The 19,114-nt window shown below is 37.1% G+C and overlaps 1 protein-coding gene across 2 annotated transcripts; it reads right to left on the bottom strand.

The window, feature by feature from the left end:
- Window positions 1-1,556: 1,556 nt before the first annotated feature.
- On the bottom strand, window positions 1,557-9,015 carry LOC145991414 (uncharacterized). 2 transcript variants are annotated; one of them, XM_083127422.1, is made up of 4 exons: window positions 8,973-9,015; window positions 4,602-4,747; window positions 3,084-3,199; window positions 1,557-1,689 (listed from the first exon to the last, which is right to left on the bottom strand). In XM_083127422.1, the coding sequence occupies exons 2-4, from the start codon at window positions 4,711-4,713 to the stop codon at window positions 1,615-1,617; spliced, it is 303 nt and encodes a 100-aa protein (XP_082983548.1). In that variant the 5' UTR covers window positions 4,714-4,747; window positions 8,973-9,015; the 3' UTR covers window positions 1,557-1,614. The 2 variants fall into 2 exon arrangements, with proteins under 2 accessions (XP_082983548.1, XP_082983541.1); XM_083127415.1 differs by lacking the exon at window positions 8,973-9,015 and adding an exon at window positions 5,588-5,687.
- Between the last annotated feature and the right edge of the window lie 10,099 nt (window positions 9,016-19,114).

Below are 19,114 nucleotides of genomic sequence, written 5' to 3'. Positions count from 1 at the left end.
AAGTGCCAAGTGTGTAGACTTTCGGGGAGAATACGTTGAATAGCCTGAAACTTTCGTGCCTGTAGCTAAAGTCTTTCTAGGTCGGGCCGAGAACTTATCAGCCCCCCTCGTAACGTGAACCTTGCGGCTGGCATTCCAATCCTCTTACTGACACAATACACATACACACTGCATTAACACAAACAAGTAACGGCAAGTAACCAATAATAACACTCTTGCGCACAGTACGAAATTAATACGCTCTTGGTTTACATCTGCTCGCCACTATATTCACGCTCTGTCGCGAAGGAACAAAAAACTCGAGCTCGGAGATTTCGGATTGCAAGGAAGCTCACGAACACCATTGACTTTTAACGGTTTCGTCTACAGCGTAATCTTGATACAGTGTTGCACATTCGAAACCTCCAAACGATCCCCATCGACACAAAACTCTTTCAAGGATATAAACTTAAGCAGGACGTTACTGGTCAAAACTATGATTAAAATGTTTTATTATCTGTGGCTCTTTACATTGTTTTTTAAAGCGTATTTTTTGTGTATGTAAGGGCAGAACTTGGATGAATTACAGATGATAAATTATAACACAGGTTAGTGCTCGTTTTGCAATATTTATAGAAATATCTGCATATGTCCATAAAAATAAGCGGGCATTACAGGCCGCAAATGTCGGCATCTCCGCCAGCGCCGCCCGCCACGCTTCTCCCGATCTCTCGGCTGAAGATCGAAATGGACGCACTGTATAAACAAAAAACGCAATGATTCCAACTTATAGAACCTCGCGCATCGCAGGGAATATAAAGCTGGGAAAGGGAATTTTTCAGCATCCATAGGGAATTTAATTCTGTGTCAAGCAGGAAGGAACCGCAATAGAAGATTGGCGCAGGGAATTGAATGTGTGTTGTAGCAATTCGAGAATTTAATATTTGTTTAGCTGTTAGTGGTTTAGTATTCGTGCTAGTGCTGTGTTTACTGAAGTTAAAGGCAATGGATATAATACAATATTTGCGTGTGAAAATATTTGGAACGGGATCTTTTCCGGAGAAATTGGAAATAGTTAATGTAGTTAGGCCAGTAGCATCTTGTACCACAGGTCTTGAACTTAAACTTCCGTGTATAAAAACAAAAATCGGGAATGCACGAATAACTGGGTACTGGGGTAACTTGAATTATACACTTCAATTAATATTGAGGGTTTTTATTTCACTACCGCATTCCTTTCATATTTTTTGTTACAGGTTTTTTCTTATAGATTTATTATATTTTCTTGTTTTATTATTTGAAATTCTAAACGTAGATTAACTGCAAGTGCAATCACAACAATTATTCGACAGTGGTCTCAACAATGAGGTAACATTTTTAACACATACATTCATAAATCCTGTATGGATGTTGAGGTAAATTTGTAGGGAGACTTCAGTAGTGGGTGGATGAATCAAGTGTCGGAGATTACCCACTAGTTAAAACCAGCATACGCCACTGTCCCCCACGGACCATTCACCCCTCCGCAGTGCTGGTTCCTCGCCCCTTTTAACCCTCCCCACCCTACCCCTTTCTTTCCCCTAACCGCTAGTCGACCCTTAAGAAATGTACTCCAGTTTTTCCTTGGCCCAATAACTAGCCTCTTGTCGGGGGAGGGTTGTCTAAATTTAGACAACGTGTGTGCCAGTTTTTTTTTGTGTTATTTTGAACCTGCAAGAGATAGATAGCATTCATTTTATCCATGTTTGTGGAAAACTAAAAAATAATGTAAATCAGCAGTTTGAAATTTGAGAATTTCTTAAAACTATCCATTTGGCCACCTTTCCTGAAAATTAAAGGAGATGCCCCACACAATAAATATTGTTTAAAATAAAACTAAAATAGTTTAAAATGGAGTTTTATTGTGAAAAACACGTATCAAGGCGATTTATCATCACCTATTTGAAAATATTTTCAGAACGTTCTTTTTTCCCTTCCCTACCATGATTTTGCATCTTAAAATCCTTTCCCTATTCATCACTTATTGGCTCAAATAGTATTCTTCATCATGCAGATTTCTCTTTAATATATGATTCCTTACCTTTCGTCTGGAATTTCTTAGATTTTACTAAAATTTTTCGAAATGTCTTTATTTATTCATTCTTAAGAATTATTACAATTATTCTTTTACAGTAAATTAGAAACAAAATAAGTTGGGACATCTCTTTCCACATGAAATTCTCTCAAAAGAGGCATTTGTCCCTTTGTCTGAGGAGAGATGCCTCGCTCTGTCGTGCTCATTGAAACGACGACATGCGTTGATATCGTGGGAAGAAATTTCAAAATGAAGCTAAATTAACCATTACTTTAGAAGTGTAACTGTCAATAAAACGTTCATATTTTACTCTTGAGGTAGAAAAGTGATGCAACTTATCTTTTGCCTCAGTAATTTAAAAAGATAAAACATGCGCCAACTCAGATTCCACACACGATAACGTTCAGGCTGCACTCGAGATCAACAATTAACTTTTAGTTTAAAAAAACCAAAATTTCAAAAACAAATTATTCAAGGATCCATTTAAATATCTGTGACTGTTCTCACTCGTACTCAAGCTGTACTTGGAACACAGTTTGCAATAAATGAAGATGTTTCAAAGAAAACCAAACAACCATTCAATTGAATGCTCTACAATGAATTCTAAACAGATGTTTTTTTTTAAAAAATTTCTTTTTACCATTTGGGATATCGTAGATATCGTAGCGGGTTTTCAAAATTAGAGGAATTTGCATGACAGATTCCTTAAGTCAAGGGATGTCTTAACAATATTTTCTCTATAATATTAAATGAGAAATTTGTGGGGTCATTGTATTAAAATTTTGCATTTCGTACATAAACGTTTAAAATACAGCGAAGAGAATTACTTGTCAACGAAACAAATGCAAGCAATAAAGAAATTTTCTGTTGATGTCCTCAGCATGTCTTTTAATTTTTTTAAATACTTACACCATATCTAATTTGCTGTATTTCACAAAATTATTGAACATGTTAACACTAAGCTTGCTGCAAAATCAACAGTAAACTAAATTTGCAATTTTAGAGAGAATATGGAGTAAATTGTACTTACCAACCATTTATGACTTTTCTTCTCGCAACATGCAACACTTGGAGTCTGACTGTCTTCACAGTGCCAACTGACTGTCACGGTGCCCACTGACTGTCGTTCATGAGTCGTCCATGCCTCTGAAAAGTAGTACAAGGTGAAACACATAGAACCAAATACTGTAATGTTATTTAGTAACAACTGAAGCTAAATGTAAATAGAAGTTAACATCAGTGAGACCAGAGGGGCAACTGAGGCACTCGCCCGAGGTCCCGTGCTATGTGAACCCCGCTTTAGATATAGGGTAAGCGGGTGGGGTTGGGAGGTATGTTTTTTAAAACGAAACTGTGATACTTGTTTTAAGACTTTGGACCCAATTTATTATCTTGAGAACCTTCAATTACCATCTCTTAAACACACTTTAATTTTTTTACCTCCTTATTTTATGCATTAAAAAAAATAAAATTAATTTGCAACCCAATTTCCCCCACAGGGGTAATTTGGAGGTATAACTAAGAACTAACAAGATATTAGTGCTACAGCCTGTGGAAAAAAGGGTGTTAAAAAAGAAAGAAAAACTACATTTTACACTCAGTTTTAATAGGAGAAAAAAAAATTATATATCTTTTTAAATTACAAATGTTTTTAAGAAAACTTCGCAATTTTCTTAAAACTAAATAAAACAATATTATCACAGTATTCTAGGGCTTTGAAAACCTACTGCTTACAGTTTATATATGTAGGTAAATGATAATACATACAGTAAATTTTTTGGTACAACTTAGAATTTTTTAGTGTATCTCAAAACTTTGAAAAACATGTGGGTAATTGGGAGGTAGTTTGCTCCCCTCCTTAAACCCCTTCTTTAAAGTGCATGTATTAAGATTTTTAAAAATGCTTCATACTCCTTGGAGTATATACTTGTTTTAAGGCTAAAAATCGAACAATTCCCACTTGACAAAAGATTAGTGTTACATTTAGTTAAGGCAGAACAAACATAATTTTTCATTTTTAAAGTCAGAAAAGTGCAGTAGTCGAAACAATTCTTTTTTACTCGCTAGAGAATTGAAGCAAAATGCTGAAAAAATACAATTAGTGCCCAGTGAATAAAGCTATCATTCTATGTACTAGTTATTGTTTTATGACAATACAGGGAATTAATAAAAATAAAATAACGTGATACAACCCAGTTACCCCACCCACCCAATTCCCCCCGCTTACCCTAAATGTTAGTTGTTTGTGTGCGATTTATGAGGAATTTAGAGGAGGCTAGTGCTTCCCACCTTGGTGTCATATCTAGATCTTTATTTTCATAGCTAGAAGCACCATTCTACCGTTGAGGCCATCATGCATTCGTAGTAATGCAATTGAACATTCGCACTCAAAAGTATCTCGGGAATCCCTGGTGCGTGAGCGAACGAAAGCAAGTGTCTGCGCAAGTAGTAACTCAAGGGCTTGATCAATAAACGCGTAAAAGGGAAAGGGATTGCGTGGAGGGGAAGGGCGACAGCACCTAACATTTTCATTGATATCATAGTTTACCTGCTTCTAACAAGGCACTCCTCTTGGCAGGTGCTATCGCTGGGATGTCTTCCTCCATGTTGCCTTCTTTGACATCTTGGCTCGGATAGGAAGTCGAATTTAGTTGCATCATCCAGCATTTCTCGGTTGGTGAAATGTGACAATGCCTGTGAAATAGAAATGGAATTTCGTGTACAATTCAATTCGTCCCCTGAACTTCCAATAACAACTGATATGTAAAGCTAAATAAAAGTTTGTTTCTTTATCCTCAAATACGCTAGTTCAACTGTGAAGTAAGGATCGAACCAATGCACTGTGTCTTCGCCAAGAATCGAATCCGTTGTCTTGATTACAGACGACATCTTTTTACTGCTATGTTGAAATTCATCCTATGTTATGATAATTGATAGGCTAAATGTATTTGTGAAACTACCTTCTGTAATAGGAGTTTATCTCTGTTGATGGCAGCAACTAATTAAATAAATATTTTAATATTCATTTCATCAAAAGTTTGTCTTGTTTTTATGTGTAAGTAATGTTAATAGATTTGACGTCATTGTCAAAATTTGCGAAGCTTAAAGGAAACAGTAGTAAAAACGTATTTCACACAGTATACTATACAGTGCTCGAAAAATTTGTGTAATAAGTTTATGTTCTTCCTTTACAAGCCTAACAAACATGTCTTAATTTAAATCTTCATGGAAATGTTCATGGAGGTACTAATATTTTGTGTTGCTATTAAAGAAAATGAAAATCAACAGATATTTAGTTCGTCACTAATTAGCTCAGTCAAGTGGCTGTCCATTATTATTAATAATATGTAGCTATTGAATAGTTATTGAATTTTATAGTCGTGTCATGTTTCTGTGACGGCATTTACCATGCACCCCTCATTATAACAAAATAAAATTCCTGATGCAAATGAAATTTCGAATTCTTGAAGTTTACTGAGCGAACAAAAAACAAACATGTTCAATTTCTATTATTATTATATAACCCTTACTTACATGTATTTTTCGTTGATTGAATTTTGAGATCTATATTTTTTAGTTTCATGTCAAAACAGCTTTCATTTTAAGATGATAAGTTCTATAGAAACAACATGCAAGTATTGTTGCCTTCTAACAATAACAGAGTTCAGACCAACCCCGACCTATCTCCAAGGGAACCAAGAATTGTGACACTCTGTTTGTTGTGAGAAATGACGTGCAGTGGGCTGCATAACCATTACCAAGCAAATTGTCCATTACCATGCTTATTTTATGTTTTGGCCAATGAGAGCTTCAAGAATTTAAACAAAGTATCAGACAAGCTGCTGACAACCTACACCAGTATACATAAACATATATTCCTTAAAAACTCATAGGATTCAAGCGAAATTAATAAAAATAGCCATGGACAATTTACCAAGTAATATTTGTGTATCCCTATGTACTCTTCGCGATACCTTATTGTCCGCCTTGAAAAAATTCAGTCCTGAATTCGTAAATTTGGCAACATAGCACTTCAGAGCCAAATTGCAACAGTTCTTCTTTCTAAATAAAAAAGGCTCTTGTGAATTTTCATTCTTTCACATTCCATGATGGTAGAAACCCTAAACTAATAATACAATACATAATTAATTAAACAAAACTCGTAAGTAGATATGAGAGTGCTGAATTTCTTTTTACAGTTCTTCGTTCTGAAATTGAAAGTAGGGAAATTCATGTGCAGGTTGAAACACTGAACAGGTTCTCCTCCACCTGGAGGAAATTATAGACATGACTTCATGTATGTATTGGCTTCTTTAAACTGGTAGCTAAGTGTATTGTACTTGGAGTAGAGATAGCGTGATTGTTCATAAAGAGGGCGGGGTACCGGGTTTGATACCCGATGGAGGCATATAGTGGTTCGGATCCCACTTTAAACTGTAGGTATAGTCCCGATTAGCCTTACTGTGCTTAAAGTGGACTTAAAACACCAAATCAACAAATCAACCAACCATAAAGAGGGTGATCGTAGGTTCGATTCTCTATGGAGGCATGTCTTTTCTTGTTAAGAGTATAACGTTGGGCGTAAAGTTTATCCACCGTGCTTGGAAATTAACTTTGGTCTGTGTATTTCACGAGGTGAAAGGAAACAGTAAGAGGTGCAGCATTTCCTGAAGCTATTTAGATGGTAGGAGGTAATCATGTGTCACGTGGAATGCTCAGAATCAAGATAGGTAGAGCTAAGTCTGAGGGGGGTGGTTCTGAATATTGCGAATTTAGTGGAAAGATTGTTAATTCAAATACTTCGTTGAAATAAGACAAGTATTTTGGATATAAAGCAGTGGCGAATTAACGACCATATACTGCTTTGCATATCGCACGAGTCTTGGTCGCAATAGGCATTTCCTTACGTGAATTGGTGATTTGCTATTAGTTTTAGACGCATCGGAAGATGGAGGTGAGAGTATTAACATCAGTCAGAAGGAACGGACATAACATAACCAATCTTAGCCATTTGAACCTTAAACATCCCCCTTCGTTACAGTACTGCACTACATTACTGCTTAACATAATTCTCTCAGTGTGTGTGTGTGTGTGTTAGTATATCGAAACGAAATATTGAACACTTTAGGTGTGCAGAACAATACAATACATATCTTAAATAAACATTACATACAGCATTCCGAATACATGCGATATGTGAATTGGTCATAATTAGGGTTACCAGATTGCTATAAAGGAAAAGTAGGACATAATGTCCCAAAATGTAGGACTTTAAGTTAAAATGTAGGACACTTTAGCATTCACAATAAATAATACACACATCTAGAACACGTTAGAAAGTAATGTAAAGTTTACACTTTGCAGCTTTTAAGAAACATGATTTCTCAATTAATTCTTAAATGCAAAATTTCCAAACCTGTAATCAATACTAAACAATACACTTCTCAGTACATATGTTTTAACTCGTACTTCTCAGAGGAGCCAATTTTTATCAAAATTTTAAGTTTAGTCAAAGTATATTTATGAGAGACTGAACAGTCGAACTCTTTGAAATTATACTGAACTCCAGTACCAAACTTTTTACAGACTTTTTGAATAAAATAATTTTATCATGACTCCGTTGTACTGATGGTAAAGAAAGTACTCTCTCATTATGACCTGGAATGGCAAACAAATATTGGGCAATTAGCGTAACTTGAAATGGTTTCAGAAGTTTCATCTAGGGTAGTTTTTAGTTCAATAACTTTGTTCTCTATACCCCTGCTTTACAACCAAAATATTGAATAAGAATGGGAAACACCTTGTTCCATCAGTATAAACCCCAAGGCAAGAAATTCCACTCAGGCACTGAACAGTGACATCATCAGAATGTTGTCCCAAAACTGCTTCCGTTTTTGTTCTAACAGAAACTTTTATTTTCTTTTTGGGCAATGACTGAATCAAAATAAATTTCACTATAGAGTTTGGGAGTGCAGTCCATAGACTTGTAACTTGCATAATTTCACTTTAACTGAATCACGTATTTCCTAATTAATATTAAGTGACGCTCAAAATGTAGGACATTTATGATATTTTTCAAATTCCTGCCGGACGCCGGACATGATGCAAGAATGTAGGACATGTTCGCACAAATCCGGACGTCTAGTAACCCTAGTCATAATGTGTGTGTTAAGGGGGGAAAATGCACAGAAGGGACATCCCTCGAAGTGTGCATCGGATAAACTTTTACAGTGTTGTAATACCAACGGCGTGTTTTCATCTAGGCAAAAAAAAAAAAAGAGGAGACGGTTGGATTTGAACCCGCGACCTTTCATGCTTGACGAAAAATAAGGATACCACGTTCTAACCAACTGCTCTACAGAAACCTACTGAGAACATGCAATTAAAAACATGTTGACGTGTGTTAAAGCATCCACTTTCTTGTGTTCCAAGCACATTTTTCTCCACAAGTCGTGAAAATCATAATTTTTTGAGAACTGTTTGATATCATGCAGGGTATTGGGAATAAAATGTCGCATAAACTCCTCATAAATTTGCCTCTTTCTGCTCAAACTTGATGGCAATTTCCTTTAGGTGGAGAAAAGTCCTATTCAGTGTTTCAAACTTATCTAATTTCAAGTCGAGCACGCAGAAACGTAAAAATTCCTCAAGATACTTAATCCAATTTACTATTTCTGTTTGAGTGTGTGTGTTATATTAGCGGTGTATAGTTTCTAAGATCATGGAATGTGCGAAATTGGAAATATTTCACAGCAGCGTTTTTCGTCTAGTTCAATGACCGACTCAAAGTTGGCTACCCTCAGCTGGAGCTCAAGTGCACTGTTGCTACGTTTGCAAATTCAGGACTTAGAATTCTTTCTGAGTGGTCAATTAAGAAGTTGGGAAGAGTGCATTTCATTATAATGTAAGCCATACTTACTTTCTTTTCCCTTGTTAATTGATTTGCCAGTTAATTCTGCCATTCTTTGAGACATTTTTACAAGACAAGCTCTAAGAAACGGTTAACATGTGAACATTGTTGTACTGGTACGTACATTGTTGCAAGCCATCAAAATGAATCGGGCAAAGGTATGAATCATTATTCTTTAAATAGTAAATTTTCACTTTAATACCTTGTCTACAGACTTTCCTTCTTAAATTTCCATAAATGCTACTTTGAGGTACACATTTTTTATATAGTTCATTAACTATATCGCAACAATGAAAAAGATTTTGCTGTTTTTGATAGAGATATTCTACAAAGGGATAATAATAACCCATAGCTCTACAGCCCGTGAGGGCCTTGGCTTACCTACCGACTGCTGGTCTCCCTCCCACACTGTTCCTCCGTCACCTGTTGTAGCGTGGAGATCTTAGACCAGTATCTACAAAGGGATAGTGTATATATAATATAATATCCATTGTTTGTATTGAGTAAAGAGGTACAAAATTATCCACAATATATTTGTGAAATAGGCTATTAAAATTTAATGAAGTCGTAAAACTTCATTGTTGGATATTATATTTATTTGACGTAACATTTACCATAATGCTATAGAACTGAAACATAATAAGTAAGGCTATGTTATTAAAGAAGGAACTGAATATCCTTTATTATGGCCAGAAAGTAAATACGTGACCTACGTATACACATCGAACTACACAATTTCCGACAACGTATGCACAAAAATATGGACATAAAAATTCAATTTTTTTCGTGTTAAATAAAGGAATATTAATAGTAATATGGTTGACATCCATGTAATCAACATGTTCAATCAGCTAGGTCCGTACTTCGCACTGGTTGAACTCAAACATTTTTGCACTAACATGTAACTGAAATTTGTATTACACACAACGAACAAATTTACTTGTAAATTATCAGGATATAATCTTTTTTAATTTGAGATTGTAATTATTATTCTTACTCTGAAATAAATAAATTTACACGATCTGTTTTTCGAACTACTTGGTCATTCAAATAAATGTATTTCCCCAAAACATAGGATCATTCTCTTGACGTCACCAGCCTTTTTCGCATCGCAGATTCAGGCCTGTAGTCGGGCTGCCTGCTAGTTTTCGCCCCACACGTAGTAGACAAGCTAAAAAGATGGACGAGCGATTTGAAGAACGTTCATTTCTTGTCTGCGGTTGTAGGAGATTAGCTACTGCTGTAGCTGTAATTAAAATTTAAAACAAAAGTATAGGCTATAGATTGGCTCGAAAGAATATATAGTAATCAAGGTATTCACGATTAAAATTATATATTTACTACGGCTATTTTATGTGGGTCTTTCCAGTAGGGGTGTGCGGCATCCCGAAAAGTCGGGACCGGAATCGGGAAAAAAAACATTTGCCATCCCGATCCCGACTTCGGGAAATGACTTCCCGACTTTTCGGGATCCTGAGCAGTCTGGAAATACCGAATGGTCATTTTAAAAAGTATTTAATTTTCGACGTCTTCTGCATTGCAAGTGTATAGAACTTATCGGAAATTGTTAGTTTTTATTCCAGAAATGCAAAAACGATCATTTAAGGTGAAAATGACGTGTAGAATCCGAGATTTCCAGGGCTTCGGGAAATTTCGAACATTTCCCGTCCCGACGTAAAGAATTCTGTCCCGCACACCCCTACTTTCCACTGGGACATTTCTACCCCCTTCTGCGGGCGCCATTGATGGTTGTCCTAACAACTGTGTGAACTTCTGTATGTACCTTATATTTTCTATTTGCTTTGAACAATTTTGCTCCTAAAGTTTCTGTTAAAACAGAAGAATGAATGGATTTTTACATGTATATTTTCTAACAAGTGATGTGAGAAATTTTATGAAAGGATCTGGGTATATAGAGGATGTCTACCTGGCAACTGTGATGGAAGCAAAACAACGTGTTGTTTGCAAAAAAATATTTTAAGGGGGTTCTAAAGCCATGTTAAAGAATAGGCCCAAATTCCCAGACACAACCGTAGCATTAAGATAGATTCGGTAAGAAAGAAATTTTCTGATATGAAACATTGTTTTATTCACTAGAACCTGGAATACCTATAATTTTGTTACGATTAAAGGTATTTAAGTAAATAACAGAAAAGGTCTCTGTCATGTTCAAACTGCTGCGTACAGATGGCGTTGAAGTGGTAGTTCTTGTCAAGACCGGTGCATTTTTGTCTTTTATGACCAGTAACCAAGATTTTGTTGTGAAACAACGAATCCAGTGTGTAGCCGCTAGTACCTGAAATATAATGTGAAAAGGTGAAAACATTTCTTATCTTCAGAAAGTAGTGGTTATGTTTATGGTTTTTGAAGTGCCATATCGTCGTGGTGCTAATTTTAGCATACACTGTTGTCAAACTTTCACTCCGTGTTTTCTAACGATATGATCATTACAAGTGCTTGATTTTCCGAAAATCAAACCAAGCTACCAGAGAATAACTAATGTAACTACTACATATAGGAGAACAAGGGGACAAATATTTCATCGAGGATGTTAGAAAAATGGAATAACTTTAAAGGTAAGTCCTATACTTAATTGGGTAAATATGCGATATCGCCGAATGGATTTCTTCAAATTTACAGGAGAAACTACTTACTGAAATAGGTTTCTGTAGCATTGTCGAAGTTCTTCGAGGTATTTTCTTTCGCGGAAACTGAAAACTTCACCATAGAATGCTGCAGAACTAGAAATAATCACATTTTACGTAAGGAATTCGCATTTTCTGTAAAGCGACAACATTATGCCGTTGTTACCATTATGTACCTGCAGATGGCGCGAGCGTCGAAAGTCACGCGGTCTCGCTAGTATTTCCAAACGTGCCTTTTTGTTACGATTTTTTTTTAACTATGCTCACCTAACCTAACCTAACCTTGCCGGAAATGGTCCGTGGGGCTATCGTGAATGGTTTTTGGAACTATCTGTCAATGGTTTTTGGTGCTATCGTGAATGGTTTTTGGGGCTATCGTGAATGGTTTTTGGGGCTATCCGTCAATGGTTCGTGGGGCTATCCGTCAATGGTTTGTGGGGCTATCGTGAATGTTTTTTTTTTTGGGACTATCCGTCAATGGTTTGTGATGACATAATGAACACGAAAGAAGGTATTTTTCGGTTAAGAAGGTTGAAACACTGCATACCCCCTCCAAATCGACAAAACAAGCACGACGCGCAATTATAGCGCCTTGAATAACGTAGTGTGGAAAACGACCCAAGAAACTGGTTCCCCAGACGGATGAGAAACATAGATGGCAGTGCGATCAATCTCGGTGCTATTTTTTCTTATGAAATTAATGCGGCTTTGTTAGTTTTTAGAATATATTATGTAGATTTGTTTGTCTTGAAAGGCGGTACGTGAATTGATGGAAACAGTTATATTTGTGGAGTGATTTGCAGTCACGAAATGACATTAATTTGGAAAGAAAAGTAAAATAAAATAAAATTAATAAATAAATAGCATGCGTAACACAAGAAGAAACATCGCAAAGTGATTCCGGACGTCAGGTGCTGGATTGTGTACTAGAGTTTTATTTTTCTATGTTATTAGAATATAAATAGTATCCTGAGAGATATTTCATACCGAGGCGACAAACCACAAGTATCGCTTGGAAGCGAGCAGTCCGTAATCAATGCAGCCTTTCGAACCGTAGGGACACAAGCTCTGACTGCACCGTTTCCTCAAGGAGATTTTACACCAAAGCGACACGCGACAAACGATACGAGGATTTCACACCAAAGCGACACGGGTCCTTCGGACCAAGGCAACTTTCACACCGAAGCGACACATGTTGCTTGGAAACGAGCCAATCAAGAGCAACATTTCACATCGTAGCGGCATGAAGGGGAGCACAGGCCAGCGTTCGGTTGGTGAAATCCTCAAGCGACAAGTGTCGCGTGCCCCTTGTCGCTTTGGTGCGCAATCTCCCTAAAGCAAGACACTCATTGAATCGCGCATGCGCGAACAACAAACCACGGCAACATGTTGCAAGCTATTGAGGAAATGGCCCAGTTTGAGCGACGCACAAGCGACAAAGCGACACGTGTGACTTATCGTGTCGCCTAGATCTGTTGTTGTAATGTGCGGTTTTTCGTGTCGCCTATCTGTTGTTCGCAGAATTAGCAGCGAACGCTTGCCAATAGATTGAAGGCACCATGTCGCTTGTCGCTTAGTTGGGAACTCCACCTGTAGCGCGTCGCTTCGGTCTGAGCACCCTTCCTTTAAGGAGCTTTCCGACCGAAGTAACAAGTAGCACGCGAATACGCCATATGAACGTGTCGTTTGCTGTTTGGACCCTCATGTGCAATGAATGCTATTTTATAGTCTGGAAGTGTGTGTCACTAGTGTGACAGTGTGAACATCCCGTGTCGCTTGTCCCATTGGTTTGAAAGTTTCCTTACAAAACTAAGAAAGTTTTGTGGGGTTCCCCTTGTCGTTTCATGGAATCATCATTACCATCATCGCAGCGATTAGTTTAAAGCGGAAGAAAAGAGACAGTAAATATCCAAAATACAAATGCTTCAGTGTGTATATCTTTAAAAGAAATGATGATGATGATAATAATAATGAACCTAATTCATACACAAAAATTTAGTTGCCAAGAACATTCCACGCGTATTTTTTCTCCCGTATTATTAACGAAAGTAAGACGATAACAGGACGTGGTCGACTGTCTAGAATGTTCGTTAATATCTTCGCAACCACTGTACCAAATATCATAGCAATTATCACATTCATAGAAATGCTTCATGTAAAAGAATCAGACGTTGCAGCGAAAACTCCATTTACTTCCATTATAAGCAGTCGAACACCAAGCACCGGGGTCAACACCAGCGCCTCTAGCGGATCATTTTCGAGTGGAACCAGCCAGAGCGCGCAGAACTGTGCCATTTTCCGCACTACGTTATTCAAGGCGCTGTAGTGCAATGATCCATGACGAGTGCACGCCATATTGTCTGTTACCCAAGCGGAACAAGGAAGACAAATAATGTCTCGTAATATGAAAAGTTGACACTATTTTATGGAAAAAGGCATAACTTCACCTTAAAGAATCTTCCGCAATGCAGAATAGGTAAGTATCAATGCTAAAATTAACGCAATAAACGAGTTAGAGGTGTTCGGGCGATATCGCATAATTACCCTAAATTGTTTGTTGCTTGATATTCTCCATTAAAAGCAAAACGTTTGTAATATGAAACAGATGCAGGATGTATATGTATTTAATGTTGAGAAAATATAATGTAACTTAATTTCTGCATGAATATAGCTTGAACGTATCTGCCCGAGGTTGCAAAATTTTACGTTATGTATGATCCAGATATTTATGGTGTTAGGATTCTTACTAGAGCAAGACATATGCGTCTAATATGGATTACACTGATTACATATGTTATTATATTAAATCAGTATTGTACGAAATGCTCCATCACCATTCTACCCGTTCTATTCACATGTACATCGAATCGTTTACAATTACAAATCAAGCTAATGTTTCACAATTTCATTTTGATCTTGTACGTACATGGTTGAACAAGTCGTTCGGACCTGTTTTCGACATTTTTTTCTTTCTATTTAGATACTAGGAGGCAATTTATACAACTTGCAAATATTCATGTACATGTTAGTCTAAGTAAGATTGGATTCGAATAAATTTGGTATTAGATTTCTGAATGTTCTACAATTTATAGAAACTGTTCTGTTATATTATTTCACTGAAGAACGTCAGAAACCTGTTGTGGAAAGTGTATAATTCTCTGTACTCTTGAACTTTAAGCATTTAGGATAGCTCGTAGTAAAAGTTTATCATAACTTCATGCTTTAAGGTTTGTTCTTAAATTGTAAAAGTACGACAGATAAGAAACTAAAGTCTCACCATCTACCAATCCATAGCTTGCATGTTCATGGAAAATTTACAAATTAGTATACTTGTATATTAGTAAAGATTATTAGCTCTCATATTGTGAAAGTACCGTGCGTCCATTTCGATCTGCAGCCGAGAGATCGGGAGAAGCGTGGCGGGCGGCACTGACGGAGATGCCGACATTTGCGGCCTGAAATGCCCGCTTATTTTTATGGACATGTGCAGACATTTATATAAATATTGCAAAACGAGCACTAACCTGTGTTATAAGAGTATGGTTTTAATTTTAGTAGCTTAGTGACTGTATGTGCCGATGATTTTGACACGCCCACCTCTTGTGAAACACGGCGTAGAGGTTTGTTTGGAGAACGTTCTAACGCTGCACCAATATCATCGAGTTTTGCTTCGGTTAGAATCCGTCGTTTTTGCTTAGGTGTTTTAAAATTTAACGATACAGTTTCTCGTAATTTAAGGACAAGATGTCTAACCGTATCTCTGTGTGGAGTTGAAACGCATGGGAATTTCTGTACAAATTACCTACACACGTCTCGACACGAGTTTGTTTTTACGTACGTGTCATACATAAAAATCTTTGTTCTAACGTGAATCTTGCGGCTGGCATTCCAATCGTCTCACTGACACGTCACACATACACACTACAATAACACAAACAAGTAACCAAGAATAACACTCTTGCGCACAGTACGAAATTAACACGCTCTTGGTTTACATTGCTCGCCACTATATTTACAACTCTGTCTTAATCTAGTCGCGAAGGAACAAAAAACTCGAGCTCGGATATTTCGGATTGCAAGGAAGCTCACGAAAACCATTCACTTTTATCGGTTACGTCTGCAGTGTAATCCTGATACAGTGTTGCACATTCGAAACCTCCAAACGATTCCCATGGCCACAAAACTCTTTCAAGGATATAAACTTAAACAGGACGTTACTGGTCTAAACTATGATTAAAATGCTTTATTATCTGTGGCTCTTAACATCGTTTCTATAGCGTATTTATTTGTGTATATAAGAGCAGAACTTGGATGAATTACAGAAGAACTTTTGCGTGTTATAACACAGGTTAGTGATCGTTTTGCAATATTTATATAAATGTCTGCATATGTCTATAAAAATAAGCGGGCATTACAGGCCGCAAATGTCGGCATCTCCGTCAGCGCCGCCCGCCACGCTTCTCCCGATCTCTCGGCTGCAGATCGAAATGGACGCACGGTACAAGGGCAATCACATAATTGTGGATAGCATAGAGCATCCTGGAAATCATATTTTGTTTTGATCATGTACATTTAATTCAATATCCTATTGAATTTAAGTAGTCTGTGTACTTACAGTTTGCTTTGAATTACAGTTAGGTGCAGTGGTGGATTAAGCTTCCTCGCCGCCCCTAGGCACAAACTTAATGTGCGCCCTTCTCAAAAGAAAAGTGTTAACTTATTTGCAGTATTTTTACAGGGTAATATAAAAATTAGTGAACATACTGAAATAAAAAACAAAGGATAAAAATCAATAACAAACAATTCATTTTCTGTATGTGCTATACCTAAAATTATGTAATGTATTGAGAAATTAAATTCACCACTCACCACTTTTCGTGTGATGCTAGAATATTTGAAATGCTTTTCCAGTCTGAAATGCCGTGAGTTGCGATGTTTGCCGTGCCCTTGCACAATAAACGGCACCAGTGCTGCACGAATATACCAAATAATTCCGCAAAATTGATTCGCCGTTTACAAGTTTACGAAAAAAACACGATTATTTAAAAATCTTGTCTTACCTGCTATGAGTCTTTGCGATTTAGAAAAATCGTTTTCAGCATTCTGATTAATTCCACGTCTTAGAAGAATGTCAATTGTAGACTCATTCAGACACCACTCGGCAGGATCGTCACTAACGAAATTTGCACACTCTCACTGTGACAATCAGGAACTCCTACGAACTGAGGGGACACTACCTCAGGTGCACTTTCTTCCTCCACTAAACCCACAATATTTTCGACATTTTGCGTTTCACAGAGTTCACTCGATGTAGCCGCGTCTACTTCAATTTTTGAACTGCTTTCGGAAATCACTTGTTCCTTTCGCCTAAAAGTCCACTGTACCAAGCTTTTTCTGGTTGCTCCTCTTCGCTTTTCGTTTGCAAGTTTACGATAAGCCGCCCCACTTAACTTTGTTCGCTTCATGCTGCCTGCTGCATAAAAAAACAAAAAAAAACACCAAATCGCAAACGCACTAGCAACAAACTGAATGCACCAACCAGAGAATACAGTAAGACAAAAACTAGTTGCAGTGTTTATGTGTTTATTTTTTTTAAGACTGGCATTGTTACAGATGCGAGTTTCAAACAATCAGTCTTCTTTCCTGCCTGTCCATTAACAAAAGCTTAGTGGAAGATCGAGGGGTATGTATTTACAAAAACAAACCAACAAAGGCTGGGCGGTTTGCATTGTATTGTAAGCGATAAAAGCCACAGCAAGGGTTAAAAACAAATTGATTGGCGCCTGAAGGAGGCAGAGCAGACGAAACATTTCTTGATAACACATAAATCCGATACATCAAGGTTTCTTTCGTATGAAGCGAAAGTGTTGCAAACCGTTGATTTGAAACATTGGTTTCATAGGTCTAAATCGCCAGTGTGTACGTAAGACACTTTTTATTATTCTTGATATTCTGGAAAAAAAGATTTGCCGACCCCAAGAGTTGCCGCCCCTAGGCACGTGCCTAGTGGTCCTATTTGGTAATCCGCCACTGGTTAGGTGTGAGTATGAATCTTGACTACAACATCAAATAATTATTGTCAAACAATTTTGTATTTCCAACTTCTTGTTCTAAATAACCATGTACATAAGCTTGTGACTTTGCAAACTCGAGTGAAGTGTTGTTAAATATATTAATACAATTAAAAAATAGAACAGTAAAAACTGGATTTCCATTTCATTATTTTTTTCGTTATTTTACCTCCATCTTCTACCTCTTGCGACAATGAAGACAATGAACACAATGAAACCAGGGTTCGAACCTGGACGAACCTGACTCCATAAATCGTTGCTTGTACTTGCCACATAATATGAAATCATATCCAACGATTATTTTGTATTTTTCTGTGAATGTAAGGTCCTCCCCGATGGCGCAGCGGTAGCGTCGTCACTTTGTAATCAAGAGGACTGGGTTCGATACCCGGTGGAGGCACATGGTGGTTCGGATTCCACTTTAAACTGTAGGTTCAGTCCCGATTAGCCTTGCATAAAGTGGACTTTTAACATCAAATCAATCAATCTATGAATGTAACAATAAGTGCTGCTATTATTTATTACTTCGTGTTCTTGTTAGGTACAAATTAATGTTTAACAAACATTATAAAGTTGGATCTGAGGCACTGAAGTGAACTCCTATCGTGAAGCAAACCAGTAACCCTTTAATTACAAGACGATATCGTCAACCACTGTAGTACCATTTAGACTCATTATTTTTACATCTATTTACAGAAGATACGTAAGTTTTGTATTTCATTATTAATATTTAACTTGTCTAAGGTTGTAACAATATAATGTAAATATTATTTAAAATACAATATAAGTTGTCTCATACACGATGTTAACTTCATGTTCATTCTTCTTTTTCAGATAAGCATTTTGGAGTTGAACTTTTGTAAACGATGACGACAAGATTGATTGACAAAGGCAGCTGTCCACCATCGCAGCTTGAAGATAAGATGCTACGAAATACGAATCGTCAATGAGGATTGTGTGTAATTTACATAACAGAGTAATATACGCTCTTTGGAGTGCATAGGCCTACATTGTTTTTCGTTTCTCCAGACAACTTGGTGCAATGGTGATGATTTACTAGACATCAAGAGTCCATAACATAGGCGCCGACTTCATGGGGCTTGGGGGGGCTCAAGCCCCCCCCCCCCAATGTTAACGATGTGGGACAGAGCCCCCAAATAATTTTGCTTAAGAGGATTTAATGTATTATTTTGTTTCTGTTGTAAAGTTTACTTTGAATTGTGCCACATGAACTTAACTTTAAATACACATTTGAAATGTTATAGACCATCAACTTAGGGGGGCTGACACCGCTAAACCACCAACTTTGGAGGGGCTATGACCGTAAACAGCAAAACACAACTTATTACTATATATTAAATATATAATTATGAGTATTGTTAACATTTTTTACTAAAAAGAGTTTCAAAAGACGATGTGCATGATCTAGGGGAGT

Source organism: Lepisma saccharinum, chromosome 1, assembly GCF_977018435.1.
Source record: "Lepisma saccharinum chromosome 1, izLepSacc3.1, whole genome shotgun sequence".
Taxonomy (NCBI): domain Eukaryota; kingdom Metazoa; phylum Arthropoda; class Insecta; order Zygentoma; family Lepismatidae; genus Lepisma; species Lepisma saccharinum.
The sequence above is the reverse complement of the archived record's forward strand: the minus strand, read 5'-3'. Positions and strand labels throughout refer to the sequence as shown.

Excerpts from the sequence above, each read along its gene's own strand:
- LOC145991414 (XM_083127415.1), bottom strand. Across the intron at positions 3,200-4,601 it reads GAGTGCCTTGTTAGAAGCAG|AGGCATGGACGACTCATGAA; the intron begins GTAAACTATGAT and ends ACTACTTTTCAG. Across the intron at positions 1,690-3,083 it reads AGAAAAGTCATAAATGGTTG|GTTCAAAATAACACAAAAAA; the intron begins GTAAGTACAATT and ends TATCTCTTGCAG.